This window comes from Cydia strobilella, chromosome 23, assembly GCF_947568885.1.
Source record: "Cydia strobilella chromosome 23, ilCydStro3.1, whole genome shotgun sequence".
Taxonomy (NCBI): Eukaryota; Metazoa; Arthropoda; class Insecta; order Lepidoptera; family Tortricidae; genus Cydia; species Cydia strobilella.
In genome coordinates this window covers 7,631,264-7,647,049 of record NC_086063.1, presented here as the reverse complement: position 1 = coordinate 7,647,049, position 15,786 = coordinate 7,631,264, and the positions used below count along the sequence as shown (strand labels likewise).

At 35.5% G+C, this 15,786-nt stretch overlaps 1 protein-coding gene across 1 annotated transcript; it reads left to right on the top strand.

Annotated features, from left to right (window-relative positions):
* Positions 1 to 4,794: 4,794 nt before the first annotated feature.
* Positions 4,795 to 15,117, top strand: LOC134751881 (BUD13 homolog). The gene is made up of 7 exons (XM_063687425.1): positions 4,795 to 4,976; positions 5,847 to 6,027; positions 7,014 to 7,894; positions 8,413 to 8,633; positions 9,708 to 9,801; positions 10,132 to 10,316; positions 10,537 to 15,117. The coding sequence occupies exons 1-7, from the start codon at positions 4,876 to 4,878 to the stop codon at positions 10,707 to 10,709; spliced, it is 1,836 nt and encodes a 611-aa protein (XP_063543495.1). The 5' UTR covers positions 4,795 to 4,875; the 3' UTR covers positions 10,710 to 15,117.
* The last annotated feature ends 669 nt before the right edge of the window (positions 15,118 to 15,786 follow it).

Genomic DNA, 15,786 nt, shown 5'->3' with positions numbered 1-15,786 from the left:
GTCTGGACTATCAAAATCGCTGTTAACTTAGCTTAGTCCTAACTCTAGTAGGTATACGGAGTTAGGTCTTAGTGTAGCTAGATCGTGTAGGCACTTTTAAAGTATACACAATACTCTTTAATTTCAGCCCTTCGACTCATATAAATCTGACGAGAGCTCATCATCAGAATATCAAGTATGTAAAAAAAAAAATTTTTCATTGTCTTCAGTCTCTGCAGTCCATTTTAGCTGGTAACGTGATATAGGATATTATTTAAGTTATAAGCTTTTTCTTTTGCTTGTACAATATAAAACTATTGAAAGAGTTCTCCCCGCTTAGGGTTACCAGACGTCATCTATTGTACCGTTTTATTTACATTAATCATTAATCCAAAACAAATTTAAACAATGTTAAAAAAATACAAATGAGATCAACTAACCTAATCAATAAGTTGGTTATTAATTAAAATATCTTAACTCAAACGAAACATCCGCAAATCAGGATTTTTGACAGTTTATTCAAAACTTGTATCTGGTAACCCTATCCCCGCTCAACCCCCGGTGCAAGGGTGGGCACTCTTCTTACTCACTCTCACTCGTTATGTTACCGCGTTGAATAGCAATGGACAGCCTTTGCACCAGGGATGACCCGGAGCGCGGATATAGTACTTACTGCCTATATAAATTAATAGTTTTCCCTTAAGCCCTATTTCAAATCGAACAACGATTTTAAGGTGCGTTAATGTATAGGAAAACGTAGTTAAAATTATTGAGAAAAGAGAGAATCTGACTCTGACCACACTCTGAAGCGTGAATATACTAATTTTACTATGGGGTCAACCCCGAAAACGTAAAAAAAATCTGTAAGTTCATACATTTCGGCGAATCATGTCAGTGTTTACTAACAGCTGATTTTTTTGGGGTTCCGTACCCTAAGGGTAAAAACGGGACCCTATTACTAAGATTTCGCTGTCCGTCTGTCTGTCTGTCTGTCACCAGGCTGTATCTCATGAACCGTGATAGCTAGACAGTTGAAATTTTCACAGATGATGTATTTTATGCTGCCGCTATAACAACAAATACTGAAAAGTACGGAACCCTCGGTGCGCGAGTCCGACTTTCACTTGGCCGGTTTTTTTGTGATTTCGGAGTGGGCTCAATAGTAAAAGTTACTCAGTATGACCTACATATTCACCCCTCAACCTGAAATCAACCTGTACATAATTTCATGATATACTTCATACCCAATATTCAAATTATGCAGGATAAACCGGTTTCAGAAACATTTAATAACCGGTTTTGAATTACATCCCTATGCAATGTTAATACATACTAACTAACTAGCTTGGTCTAACTTTAATAAGTTAGACCAAGCTAAGTTAGCAGCGATTTTGATAGCCCAGACTATGCACGGGCTATTTTAAACGTCATACTTCTTTAAAAAATGTTTGTTACTTGGTTAGAATTGTAATTTAGAGAATTAGTAATACAAATAAATAGTATATATTATAGTGAATAACATGTTTTGCCATACCCTTCCAGGGTCCATTATGTACCTAGTATGTAACATACTGCATGGTATGCAAATAAAGATCTCTATCTCTATCCCTAAATTATGACGTTTTAATAACACCTGTACAGTCTGGACTATCAAAATCGCTGCCAACTTAGCTTGGTCTACTCTACTGTCTAACCTAACCTAACCCATTATTTATTACTTTTTGCAGCCTTACTTTAACTCCTACAAATCAGATTACTCGGTATGTTTAACATTTTAATGAAAATAATTATTAATATTATAGGTAGATTTGGACCAAGCTAACTCTGCATGGCAGCAATGTTATTTTTTTATGAAAATATGTCGTTTGTAATGACACTGCCTCACTTTGTTCTATTCAAATGGGTCCACAGTTAGACAGAGTCTAAACAATATTCGTCATTAAGACGAGACCAGATCAAAGTGACTCGAAATATTATAGGTAGTAAAAATCTATTAAGAATAAATATTTATGTTACTTTATTGATTGACAAGAAAATAACAACTGCCGCAATTGTCACAAAACCTAATAAAACACCTTTGAATTTCAGCCCTACAAATCTTGGAAGCCTAGAAGCTTTAAGGTATGTTAAATTTTATAGTTTATTTATGCACCATATAGGGAGCGTGCATAAACTGTAGGGGCAGCACAGGAGACGTCAGATTTTTGGCGCGAGGCGTAAATGTGTAGTTTATGCTTCCAAAGTAGCCCACAAGATGGTAGCACTTGCGTTGGCGTGAAGTGTCAATGTACATATGATGTACATGTTTATGGTTCCGATTCAGGCCACAAGATGGCAGACCGTCCAACGCGCACAGTCCCTATACTCACCGTTTTGTTTGTCGATAATAACTTAAAGTGGCTTTGTGAGCTGTAGACCTCGCGATAAGCTTCATAAGCTCAAAAAATGTAAAACTAAAAATACTTCATATTGTCTTCGGTTACCGCGATAGTTACTCATGAAATAAAACTATGAAAACGGCTTTACAGCTGTAAAGAGTTCGAAACGTCGGGATGTATTATAAATTCAATATACGCGATATAATCCGTTTTCATAGTTTTAAAAATACGTCGTTGAGTCATTATCACAGCGAACTCACAATGGTCTTAATTGCCATACTGGCACTTAAATCCTTGCCAATATCCGCCATTTAGAACATTTTACAAAAAACGAAACGAGAGAAATACGATTTGCAGAGAACATCCGGCCGGACATACGAAAATTTGTTGCCCAAGCTGAAAAGGAGACATTGGACTACAATGTGTAAAAATCGTGAAAGTTAAAATTATTTTTTTTCTTTACTTCCAGAAATCCCTATTCAGCAAAAGCAACAGTCAGGACGACTTCGCGGATGACAGCAATTAAACAAATATTAATTAGTTAACAGACGGCGCTCAAGTACTCATGGATGCAGGAATTTTATTTAAATAGCAAATAAAATGCCAATAAAGGCGATGTTGCAGCAACCTTTGTGGTCTTTTTTTTTAACCTACGTTTTCTGCTAACGCATTCACTGCCAACGTTATTGTAGCGCTACGCTCGTAGCCGATCCCAGCGTTTTCCCGCTTTGTGTAGGAAAGCGACTACGAACACAGAACCCGCCGAGTGGGCTCCCGGGACTCAATGTGTTAAAAGAAGATAGTAAATCATGTTAACCAAATTAGACCATCGAACTTCAAAAGTTCTTGTATTAATGACCAGAAACACGCATGTGACACCTCTGGATTTTCCATTAGGTGACCATTAGGGAACCCTTTGCGTTTGTTTGTTCCCAAATGGAACTGACAAGTAAAACCACACATTATAAGGACATAAAAGATTGGTAACGTGCATATGACTCTCTTGGAGTTCCGAGCATCCATAAGATACGGTAACCGCTTATTATTCAGGTGGGGTGGGGGGGGTTACTTGTAGAGTAATGTAAAGTCGACTTGAATATTAAACTATCTTTGTCTTATCTTTGTCGGACCAATCTAACCCTCCAAGTGTGGGAATGTGACAACTTATAATGACACTCCTCTCTTTGTTATATTCAAATCGAAGCAATGTTAGTTTAGGCAGACTAAATTTAGACAGAGTAAAAGTAATTTAGTAAAGATAGGTCAGTTATCACATAACAGAGGCCTGCCCTGTAAAGACGAAAATGTTTAAAATAAATATCAGAAAAAAATTAATAAATAATCATTTTTTATCATATACTACCTATATAATAATATTTATATATTTATGATTTCTAAAACCATTACACTTTTCTGCCAAAATAGTCTTTTCCTCAAATTAATTTTAATAAAATTCTCTACGATAAAATTATTTTAAATATTTGATCCTTTCGTACTAAAATATTTTATTTATATAAAGATAGAAACCAACCTGGCTTACACCGGTTTCAACTCGGATCTAGACTCGACTTTAGCCCTAATATTCTATCACTTGTCACAGTTCCAAAATAGCAAGAGCTCCTTACTTCCATTGTACCACTGGAAGGTACCGCTGAATGGTATTTATATTGAGAACATTATATTATTTTAGTGCGATTTACATATTATATACTTCACGATTTTTACTCATTGCTATTCACAACGACGGGACTTAATCGCGTAAAATAAGTTTTAAATTTACCTCCGACGTTTCGAGGTCGGCTTTGTCCCCGTGGTCTCGGAGTCTCGGGTCTTCTCCGACACCACGGGGACAACGCCATTCTCGAAACGTCGGAGGTAAATTTAAAACCTCTTTTACTTTATCGTAAGTTTGTGTTTTGCTCATTGTATATAAAAAAATATTTAAAAATTAAATTTATGTTTCACAAGAAAATGATTAATAGGGGATATTACTACACAACAACACAACACAATGTTCTGCCACCAGCCACCAGAGTGCAGCACTAGCCTTTTTAGTAAACCATAGAGTAACTTATACATATTGTACCTTTAACAGGTTTTTAACAAGTTTTCAGAGATAATAAAATATGACATTGATGCATCAAGGCGGTTTGTTTACAGAGGACCTACCGGGAAAGGAAATGCTCGCGTTATCGCTCGAATATGCAAAGAGTGACAGAGATGTTAGATAACGAAATTTCGATTTTTTTGTTTCGCAGTAGACCCTTAGATTGTGGTAGTGGCGCCCCCTGCGCAGAGTTTCGCGTAATATTTCCTATTTACAAATTCTTTTCGGTTAATCGGTAATAAAGTAATTTACCGGTTTATTACATTTACGCGCACGTCACTAAACCGATGTCAAAACGTCAAATGCAAACGAAACGTCAACTACGTCAAGTGTTCGTTGTTGATCGCTTGTTGTGAAACTGTAATTCATTTTATTTTACAAACTATTTTTGACTTGAATAAGTGGAAAAAAATGGCTGCTAAGATCGACCAGAAAGCTTATTTACAGAAATATTTAACTGGCTCGTCGGGTGACAAAAAGAAAAAGAAGAAAAAAGTCATGAAAGGCAAAGGGTAAATGAACGTAATTCTTCCAAGTTTATTTTCTATTTTCTCGAATATATGTTACACAATTATTCTTTATAATGGAATTTATACTATTATTAAGTCGTTCAAAAGCGTTTGTCTGTATAAAAGTGAACATTTGTTAGTATACAGTTCGACTTTAAAGGCATAACCTCAAAAACAAGTTTCTTCCCTTTTAAGGAAAAAATTAGACGTAATTAATTTTTTTACTTGAATAAATTGTTTATTAGGGTTGACGTATAAAGTTGACTGCATCAAATAGCACTTACGTCAGTTATTTTATAAGAAATCTCGTAAAGTTTGCCCATGTTGATATATCATCGTTACTCGTAATTCCGTCAGATATATTCCGTAAGCATAAACAAACGAGACAGTACAAAATATAAAAGAAAACATCGATTAAGAATTAAGTGCCACGAAATGGCCTCATCTCAGCATGTTGCTTGTGGCTTCCAGTGCTGATCTTCCAATGAGACCGATAGAATACAACAGAAAACTATTTATTTGGCATAAAAACAACAATGTGATTATTTAGTTTAATTACAGATGCACCAAATCGGATGCCAGTGGCATCCTGTCTATACACAGCACTGGTTTTAAGGGAACTCAGGAAAACCTGAAATAAAAAATTAAAAACAAAAAAAGAACATATGTAACAATACCGAACTAAGAAAGAGACAGAGAGAGAGAGAGAGTTCACTGGTTTATACAAAACAGGTTAACTCACTATAAATTCACTAAATGTGTTCACTTGCTTATTAAAAACTGGTTTTTCGGTTATGAGTAACTGTTTAAGATTGTACTTAAAATAAGTAATGAATAGCATAATCTTGACTTAACTTAAAACATTATCTACAGGATCAAATTAATTGATGATGACATAGACTTGTCGAAGCTCCGTCCGCTAGATGGTGATGAGTTTATTTTGGACGGGGGTGAGGATGCCCCGCAGATCGCCGGCATCATCGATGAGAGGCCCGAGGAGGTGCAGAAGATGGAGCAGTTTAAGACTAGTTCCAAGTGGAAAGTTGTTAATCAGGTATGTTGATTAATATTGTCTTCGGTTACCGCGATAGTTACTCATGAAATAAAACTATGAAAATGGATTATATTATATTATATTATATTTTATTGTTTAATACACTAGCAGCTGAAAGCTGATGCGTGTATATCACTGCACTTGTTTTTTTTTATACTATTAGGTCTATTAGTGTTCATTTTGTTAGTTGTTTTAGTTGTATTATATAGCGTATATTAAATTTATAATACATCCCGACGTTTCGAACCCTTTACAGCGTATAAATGTGTGTTGTGTGTGGGATGTATTATAAATTCGATATGCGCGATATAATCTGTTTTTATAGTTTTATTTCACAGGTATGTTGATTCTTTTTTAGGGTTCCGTACCCAAAGGGTAAAAACGGGACCCTATTACTAAGACTCCTCTGTCCGTCTGTCTGTCACCAGGCTGTATCTCATGAACCGTAATAGATAGTTGAAATTTATACAGATGATGTATTTCTGTTGTCGCTATAACAACAAATACTAAAAAGTATGAAGGATGGGTCAGTTATAAAACTGAGAGACATTATACTTGTTGTGTTGCTACAGTATTTGAAATACTTCAACCCAACAGCTTTTGCATAAAAATACCTGCGTCAAAGGTGGTTATATTATAAATGTGGCCTATGTCGACCCTGTCATACAAATCCTTATCACAATAGTCGGTTAATTTTGATGCTATTGTAAAACACACGACATAAATATAAGCATACCTTAACTTATTACAAAATGAGTCAAAAATCTTGAACTTACACACTATAACTGTTATTTTAATTGTAAATTTGATGCTATTAAGTATTAGAACAAATTAAATTATTTTTCAGAAAATATTTTAATTTGTTTTTACACACAAACACTACTATATAAATTATAAACTGAAATAAATGTCATATACTAAGAAAAAAGTATTTGTTTCATTTTGTAAATTTGATGTTATTTTAACCAGAATCTCAACCATTTCAGGATGATGGTTTCAACAGTAGACTACAAGTACAAGAAATAAAAAAGGACATCAAAGAGAAAGAGAAGGAAAATGAACTTGTATTCGGGAAAATGTACAGTGATTCCGAAGATGAATCAGAAAAAGACAACTCAAAGAATAAAAACAAAGATAAGAGTTCTAAAAAGGCTCAAAATAGTGATAGTGATATTAGTCCACCAAGGCAAAGTTCACCTCAAAAAGATAAAAAATATGATTCAGATCAGTCTCCTCCTAGAAAAAATAGTCAAAAAAGAGATAAGAGAAGAGGTCATGACTCTGACGAGTCACCACCAAGAAGGAAAGACCAAAGAAGTAGAAAGAATTATGATTCTGACCAATCACCCCCAAGAAGAGGTCAAGAAAGGATTAATTACGATTCTGACCAGTCACCTCCAAGAAAATCTCAAAAAGAACAAAAAAGATCAGACTTATCGTCTTCTAGAAAAGGTCAGAAAGATTATGACTCTGATGCATCGCCTCCAAGAAAGAATCAAAGTAAGTATGGTTCCGATCAATCGCCGGCAAGGAAAAAGGAAAATAGACCTAAAGAAAGAAGGAAACCGAGTCGTTGGGGAGACTGGGAGAAAGAACAAGATTATGATATGTCACCGCAAAGAAAATCAAGTAAAAGCTCAAAATCTCCAAAAAGATATTCAAGATCACCACAAAGAAAAGCCAAGCACTCGCGCAGTTCAACCTCACCAAGAAGGAACGATAAGAATGAAAGGAAAAGGAAATCACCAAGGAGGGGTTCAGATTCTGACTTGTCACCACCAAGAAAACAAAAGAATAAAGATAAACGGAGAAAATCTTCAGATTCTGACTTGTCACCACCTAGAAAGAATGGTACTAAGAATAGAAGGTAAGTTAATATTTCTTGTTTTGCAGCATGATTGTCTGTTTTATTTCTTTGGCACCCTTTTTAGAATAAACTAACAACAAGAATTTAACATTCATCTTGCTAGAGTAAAATAGCGAATTTTAATAACAAAACTTCTGTGAGACACAGACATATTAATAACGGGTCACTCACGGACGGACGGACTAACGGGTACAGAGTGAAACATGTCTAGCGTTTTCGACTTTAAATACGTGAGTGACCCGTTATTAATATATTTAATATAGCAAATAGTGACTTTGATCTTAAACAACCATGACCTAACCAAATGTAAATGTAATCATTTGATATTTACCACTTTCTTTTAAATGAAGGAAAACTGATTTTCGGCCTTGTTTTCATTAAAAAGTCAGAGAAAATTTCAACAAGTATCAGCATTTAATTCTTAATATTAGGTTGCTAAAAAGCGGACCCGTATTTCCTCTAGCATATACATTACAACTATTGTATTAATACATAATTGTTTTTTTTTTCTTCCCTAGAAACAGTGACTCAGACCAGTCACCACCCCGAAGAAAGAATGACAGTCCACCGCCAACCCACAAGAAAATGGCTCGGACACTCGAAGGGAAGCTAGCGGGTCTACAAGATGCCGGACAACTGAGGCAGGAGAATGAAGCGTTCAGGAGGAGAGAGGAGGAAGCCTTTAGTAGGATGAATGATGAAGTCTCGGGGAGAAATGCTACAGTAGTATCTAGGAAAAGTGAGTAACTTACATTTTATTAGACTTTTACAGCCTTTTTTTTCCTTCAAATGTGATCTTTCGGCTGATACGACTGATTGAATGAGTGAATGAACGCTCGAAGGAAAGCTAGCCGGATGGCAAGATGCCGTTCAGGAGGAGAGGAGGAAGCCTCTAGTAGGATGCATGATGAAGTTTTTGGGAGAAATGCTAAGGTGGTCTCTAGAAAAAGTACCTAAGTAAGTAGTCTATTCTACTAGGCCTTTAGAGCTTTTTCATTTCGTTTGATATGAATGATTGAATGAGTGAATGAATGGTAAGGGAATGTTAGCTGGACTACAAGATGGCAGTCAATTGCGGCACAGAAATGAAGCGTTCAGGAGGGGAGAGGAGGAAGCCTTTAGTAGGATGAATGATGAAGTGTCTGGGAGAAATGCTAAAGTAGTTTCTAGAAAAGTAAGTAACTTCTATTCTACTAGACTTTTATTAGGTACCTTTTTACCCGATTGTCAAAGGAGGATTATTGTTTTTCAAGCGTATGTATCTATGTATGATTGTCAAATTTTTTGGCATGGACTATACAACCTACAATAAAGTTTATGTGGATTATTATGTATAAGGACTACGAGGTGTTATTAGATTCGTATCAGTTGTAGGAGTGAGATAGCCTATAATTAAATTCAACACAGTCGTGCTTTTGATTTGTAATTTAAAGGAATTGCGGAAAAAATCCGCCTACACTATCATAATTCAAACTTACTTCCTTTGGACACCGGCCCTTCGCTCTACCAATAGAGAGTATTACTGCAATGTTCTGCCGCCAGAGTGCAGCACTAACACAAACTGTAAACCATAGATTAACTTATTTATACTATGCCATAATCAGATTTTTGACAAGTTTTACAGATTATTTGTTACGAATACATATGACATTGATGCATCAAGGCTGTTTGTGGTAGTGGCGCCACCTACGCAAAGTTTTGCCTAATATTCCGTAATTTTTTTTTTCTACATGAACTTTATATAATTATATGACATTGATTTTGGATAATTTGCATAGTAATTTTTAATGAAATGTTTTTTTTCTGAATTTAGGTAAAAGAGATACATCAGAAGAGAGACAGAAGCAGAAAGAAAAAGCAGAAAGGCAAAAGGAGCTTGACGAAAAATACAAAAAATGGAGCAGAGGGTAAGTTTATATTGAAAAAAACCGGACAAGTGCGAGTCGGACTCGCCCACCGAGGTTCCGTACAAATTTAATTTTTATTATGTTGTTATAGCGGCAACAGAAATACATCATCTGTGAACATTTCAACTGTCTAGCTATCACAATTCATGAGACACCCAGCCAGCCTGCCAGTCAGCCTGGTGACAGACCGACGGACAGCGGAGTTTTAGTAATAGGGTCCCGATTACCCTTTGGGTACGGAGCCCTAAAAATATCGTTTTAATCTGAATTCCAACAAGGAAACTACCTAACTACTAAGAATTCTATTATCTAATTAAAATTATCTTTCAGCCTGAAACAAATTCAAGACCAAGAATCCCGCGTCCAAGATTTCGTGCACGAGTCATCCAAGCCATTAGCCAGACATAAGGACGACGTAGATTTAGAAAGCAGGCTTAAAGACATCGAGAGAGAGGGAGATCCTATGCTCGCTTACATGAGAGAGAAGAAGAGAGAACGAGGGGAACTGCCTCCAGGTATGAATAGTTTAGTTTAAAAAATCCCGGGGTTATTCCGGGAAATCCCGGACCGGAATTACTGTGGTCTAATTCTTGGATGATTTTATACTAGTGCTTTATTATAGATAAAATTATAATGGGTTGCTCTGACACTTCTAACTGAACTCATTATACAACGATTCAGAAAACTATAATAACCATAATACAACGATGTACTGAACTATAATATTCATTTCAGAACGTCCCACCTACAAAGGCAGTTTCCCGCCAAACCGCTTCAACATTCGTCCCGGTTACCGCTGGGACGGCGTCGATCGTTCCAATGGCTACGAAAAAAGCTTCTTCGAACACCAGAGTAAAAGGCGAGCGCAAGAAGAAGAGGCGTATAAATGGAGTACTGAAGACCTATAAGCGACCTTATGGTTAGAGCCATTGAGTGCATTTTGTATTGACATGATTTACACATTTGTGGCAGTTTGAAGTTCGATTTGTTTGAAGATGAGGTTTGTAAATGGAACACTGATGATCTATAAGCGACCTTATGGTTAGGGTTATTAAGTGCATATTAGATTGACTTGGTTTATACACTTATGGCTGTTTTTAAATTCGACCATTACCTAAGAGCACTGTCGTTCTCTAATCAATCTTATGTTTAAAGATATAGAGTTAATTTTCACGTACAAGGGCAATTTATCGAAGCCCTGACGCAAGAAGAGGAGGCATATAAACGGAGTACCGACCTATAAGCGACCTTATGGTTAGAGATATTGACTGCATTTTGTATTGACTTGATTTACACATTTGTGGCAGTTTGAAGTTCGATTTGTTTGAAGCTGTTTGTAAATGGAACACTAAATATCTATAAGCGACCTTATGGTTAGAGACATTAAGTGTATTTTAGATTGATTTGTTATACACTTATGGCTGTTTTAAAATTCGATCGTTACCTGAGAGCAGTGTCGTTCTCTAATCAATCTTACGTTTAAAGATATAGAGTTCATTTTCACGTACAAGGGCAATTTATCGAAGCCCTGACGCAAGAAGAGGAGGCATATAAATGGAGTACCAAACTATAAGCGACCTCATGGTTTATAATTAGCAAGATTATGACTAGTGGCTCTGAGCTGTAGACCTCGCCGCCTGAGCCGGTCCGTCACCGTCGACGCAAGCTCCTGATGACGCTCCTCGGTACGGAGTGAAACATGTCGAGCGTTTTCGACTTAAAAGACGTGAGTGACCCGTTATTAATATATTTAATACCTCGCGATACATTCATAAGCTTAAAATCATTTTTTAAGCTTATGAAGCTTTTTGTTTTTCATTAAAACAAAAAAAAACTTCGTTGAGTCATTATCACAGCGTACTCACGATGGTCTTAAGTAAGGCCCTAGACCCTAATGACAATTTCCACTGTTTTGAACATTTTCCAAAAAACGAAACGAAAGAAAAATTCTATCTAACTACTAAACCTGCTCATAAAATTTCACGAGAATCTGTTGAGAATTGCGTAGGTTCTACTCTACGCATACGAAATCAGTTTGCCCGAGTCAAAATGGAGACCTTCGCTAACGCTTCGGTCAACATACATACATACATACATACATATAATCACGCCTATTTCCCGGAGGGGTAGGCAGAGACCACGGATTTCCACTTGCTACGATCCTGACATACCTCTTTCGCTTCCTTCACTTTCATAACATTCCTCATACACGCTCGCCGGTTTAGGGTGCTCTTAACCTGGCCTTTCTTCAGGATTTCCCCGATCTGATCAGAGAAAGTCCGCCGAGGTCTGCCCCTTCCAACTCCCGTTTCTACCTCTCCCTTATACACTCTCTTTGTTAGCCTTCTTTCACTCATTCTTTCCACGTGTCCAAACCATCTCAACATACCTTTCTCAATTTTTGTCACTACATCTTCGCTCAGTCCACACTTTTCCCTTATCACACTGTTCCTAATTCTATCTTGTAATCTCACACCACACACACTTCTCAACGCTCTCATTTCCACTGCATTCACTTGGCTCTGATGCCTCTTCTGCCATACCCAACTTTCGCTACCATACAACAGTGTAGGTACCAGCACCCCTCTATGCACAGCCAACCGTGCCCTTTGCGACACCTTCTGGCTGCTCATAAAAGCGTTAAGTGCCCCATTCACGCGATTTCCAGCACTCACTCTCCTTTCAATATCTTTATCATGCTTACCGTTCCTAGTGAATATTTTTAATTAATTTCGCTTCGGTCAAAAAGGGGATTATTATACTTCGAATGGCCTATGAACGAACTGAAAGTTTCTAAATATACGAAAAATTTTTGATATGGAAAGTGTTTTCTACATAAAACATAAAATTATACTTGGACTAATTTGCGATCTTTGTGCACGCTATTAATTGATTTGAATTTTCGGGCTAGTAATAGTATACACTATTTTGAATATGATCTAGTAATTCTAGTGTAAACATGCCCTTAAGACTATTGTTACCAAAGATACATTGATTGAGTAAGATACGTAAAATCTAAGACAATTTCGTGCTTCGAATTTGACAGGTAAACGAGATGGCGCTGTACAGCTCCATACATTTTGCGGTAACTGTCAAAAATTGACGTTTGACCATTCAGTGACCGCAAAACATTTTTATTTATTTATATATCACAATGTACACAACAATTTTCTTACAATTATATTCATTCATTCGTTCATTTTTACATTTTAAACATTTATTTATGCTATGCACTAAAAACTAAACTTAGATACTATCCGAAAAGTGAACATGCAATATGCATGAATGCGGATATGGCACAGTACAGCGCCATTTGTTTAGTATGTCAAACTAAGGGGCACGTTTTTTTTCTTATATTTTACCTCTCTATTACAATCAATTCTCTTTGCTACTGGATAAAATAAATCGGTGTTCGATGTTAAATGTTTGTGTTTGTGCAAGTAGACTGGGACCACTGTCAGATAATTTGCTGACAAACTTACAAATTAAGTTTAGACAAGTATGTCAGTTGGTTACTAACAGTGTGAAATAGAAGATAAATGTCGTATATCGATGTTAGTATACTGGTGACCTTCCGAAAACTATCAAATTAGCTAGTTTAAATACTATGGTTTATGGTTTAAGAACATTTCTCCAAAAGAATATTACAATTCACTTACATAGAGAAATACAAACAAACATTACATACATTATTTACAGAGTGCACGAATAGCACAAAATATATTCTAAAACAGAACAAAGTAACTTATTTATTTTTGCAAGAAAAAAATGGGTATGTTGTACAGTGGGTAAATACTTGGGTAAATATTGTGAAGTTTTTTTACCTAAATGTTATAGAAGACAAATCTTATACTAAATTTTAGTGTCAGCCAGGAGACACCTTAAATAACAAAAAAAAATACTTATTTATTAATTTCTTATGATATGATATTTTAGATCCGGTTGCATAATACCTTTTATTCGTAATCTTTCACATTCATTATTATCTTTGTTAAAAAATATGTATGTAATTGTAATTATAATTATTTCAGTAGATTTCGGGAGGTAACCCATTTGACCGTAGTGCCCCATAATACCAAAAACTGTACGATATTACAGTCTTCCAAAAGTCCTGTAACGTCTTTATTTGCTTTTCTACTTGGTGAGACATTCAAAATTATTTGGAAGACAATTTTAAGAACTTGAATTTTACCTAAAACTATTGGTTACTGTCAATTTTTGTAGTAAAACTAAGATACTTGCGTCAATTTCTTCACTTAGTTACTCCATGATTTCTAAATTTCCATAGTTTTTTTTTAACACCTTTTATAGCACACAATTCTATTAAGTAGCTATCACCTAAAAAAAGCACAGGTCTGTGTTTTTTTTTTTTTTTTATTATATGACATCAGAAAGAAACTGGATTCTTACACAAATAAAAAAATATAGATCTCGGACAGAACAGGTGGAAAATTCTAGGATAAAAAGTAATAGTAGTAAAAACGAGAAAAGACTACTCTAAATTTGGAAAGTTACCTCATCTGGGGATGGAAATCACAAACCCAATCCCACGCGCAAGAAGTAAGTTGTCAACATCCGTCTCGTGCGAGACCTTTATTTTGCATATTTTTTTTGGATCAATCAAATTTTTCGTGACCCAGGAGACAACTCAAAGGTACCTATAGTTTCTTAACAAATTTTCATCTCTAGGTAACATTCTAATGAAATGTCAAATGTATGACCTAACTGTAGTAATAGTTTTGTGATCAAAAATAATGTAGAGTGAGCCAGGAGACAATAAACTAAACTAAAAATTTGATTGACTCATTAAAGAAAAACAACCCGAAAACTATGTTAACTAAGTTTACAGTAACTAACAGGTCAATTCGAACGTACACTGACATATATCTGAAAGATGTCATTAAGTGGTCTTGCGTCTCGCTTGCGCCAATACATTGTACGGACGAGTACGAGCGAAATGCACGATAACTTAATGACATCATAATTAAATCTCAATCTGATGCCAGTGTACGCTCAAATTGGCCTGTAAAAAAAATTGTCTTATGAAAGCCTAAGTCCAATGATTTGAAATTGAACCTTATACACGATATATAAAGATAGTTTTTGATTGATATTTTTGAAATAATCACTTTGTATGTCGACTGACTTTCGCAAGGTCTTAGACGCTTTTGCGTTTCTAAGGTGGACTTTATGTTGAAGATATAAGGTTGGAAATAGAAGAGTTTGCGAAAGGCAGTTAAATTATGTATTGATGTTAGCTACACAAATAAACAGGGAATATGATGTTGAGTAAATAAATGGAAGTTTAAATGTGAATGTTTTTTTCTGATAAAACCTTTAATAACTTTTTGTTTTTATTACGATTTAATGATAGAATCCTCACCTCGTGTAGTATAATAGCACCTAAACACAGTGGAGAATAGACGTAACGCAGTAGAACAAGGTAAAAGTATCGATTTTTGGATTGGATTATTTTAGATAAAAACTCACATACATATACAAACATGAACGCTGAAAATATTACACTCTTTTTTGGGCAGTCGTGTAAATATGGTCTAATCTGCATTATTATGGTCTTACTACTATAGGCTAGATGACAATTTTTTCATAAATGGGATCAATCGATCAGGTTTATTTTTAGGATCAAATGTCTATATGGGGCCCACTGCATTAACGCAATACAAAAGTCAGAAATGATAGTCAAAGTCAGACAGTTCGTACTTCACTCGCGAAACGCTCCTAACAAAACGATAAGTGAACGTGACGTCAAGGTCACAAAGCCCATTTTGAATCTATGGACAAAACAAGAAAATTGTGTTTTTGTCGGTGAAATATTGCGTTTATGTATAAAGTTGTTATACAATCTTTTTTTGGATAAAATGTAAGGATACGAATGGTATCCTTACTTTTTCCTTTTTGGAAGTTAAAAAATTACTTAAATTTTGAAACTTTCAAGTCCTGTATTTTTGTATTATTTCCATATAT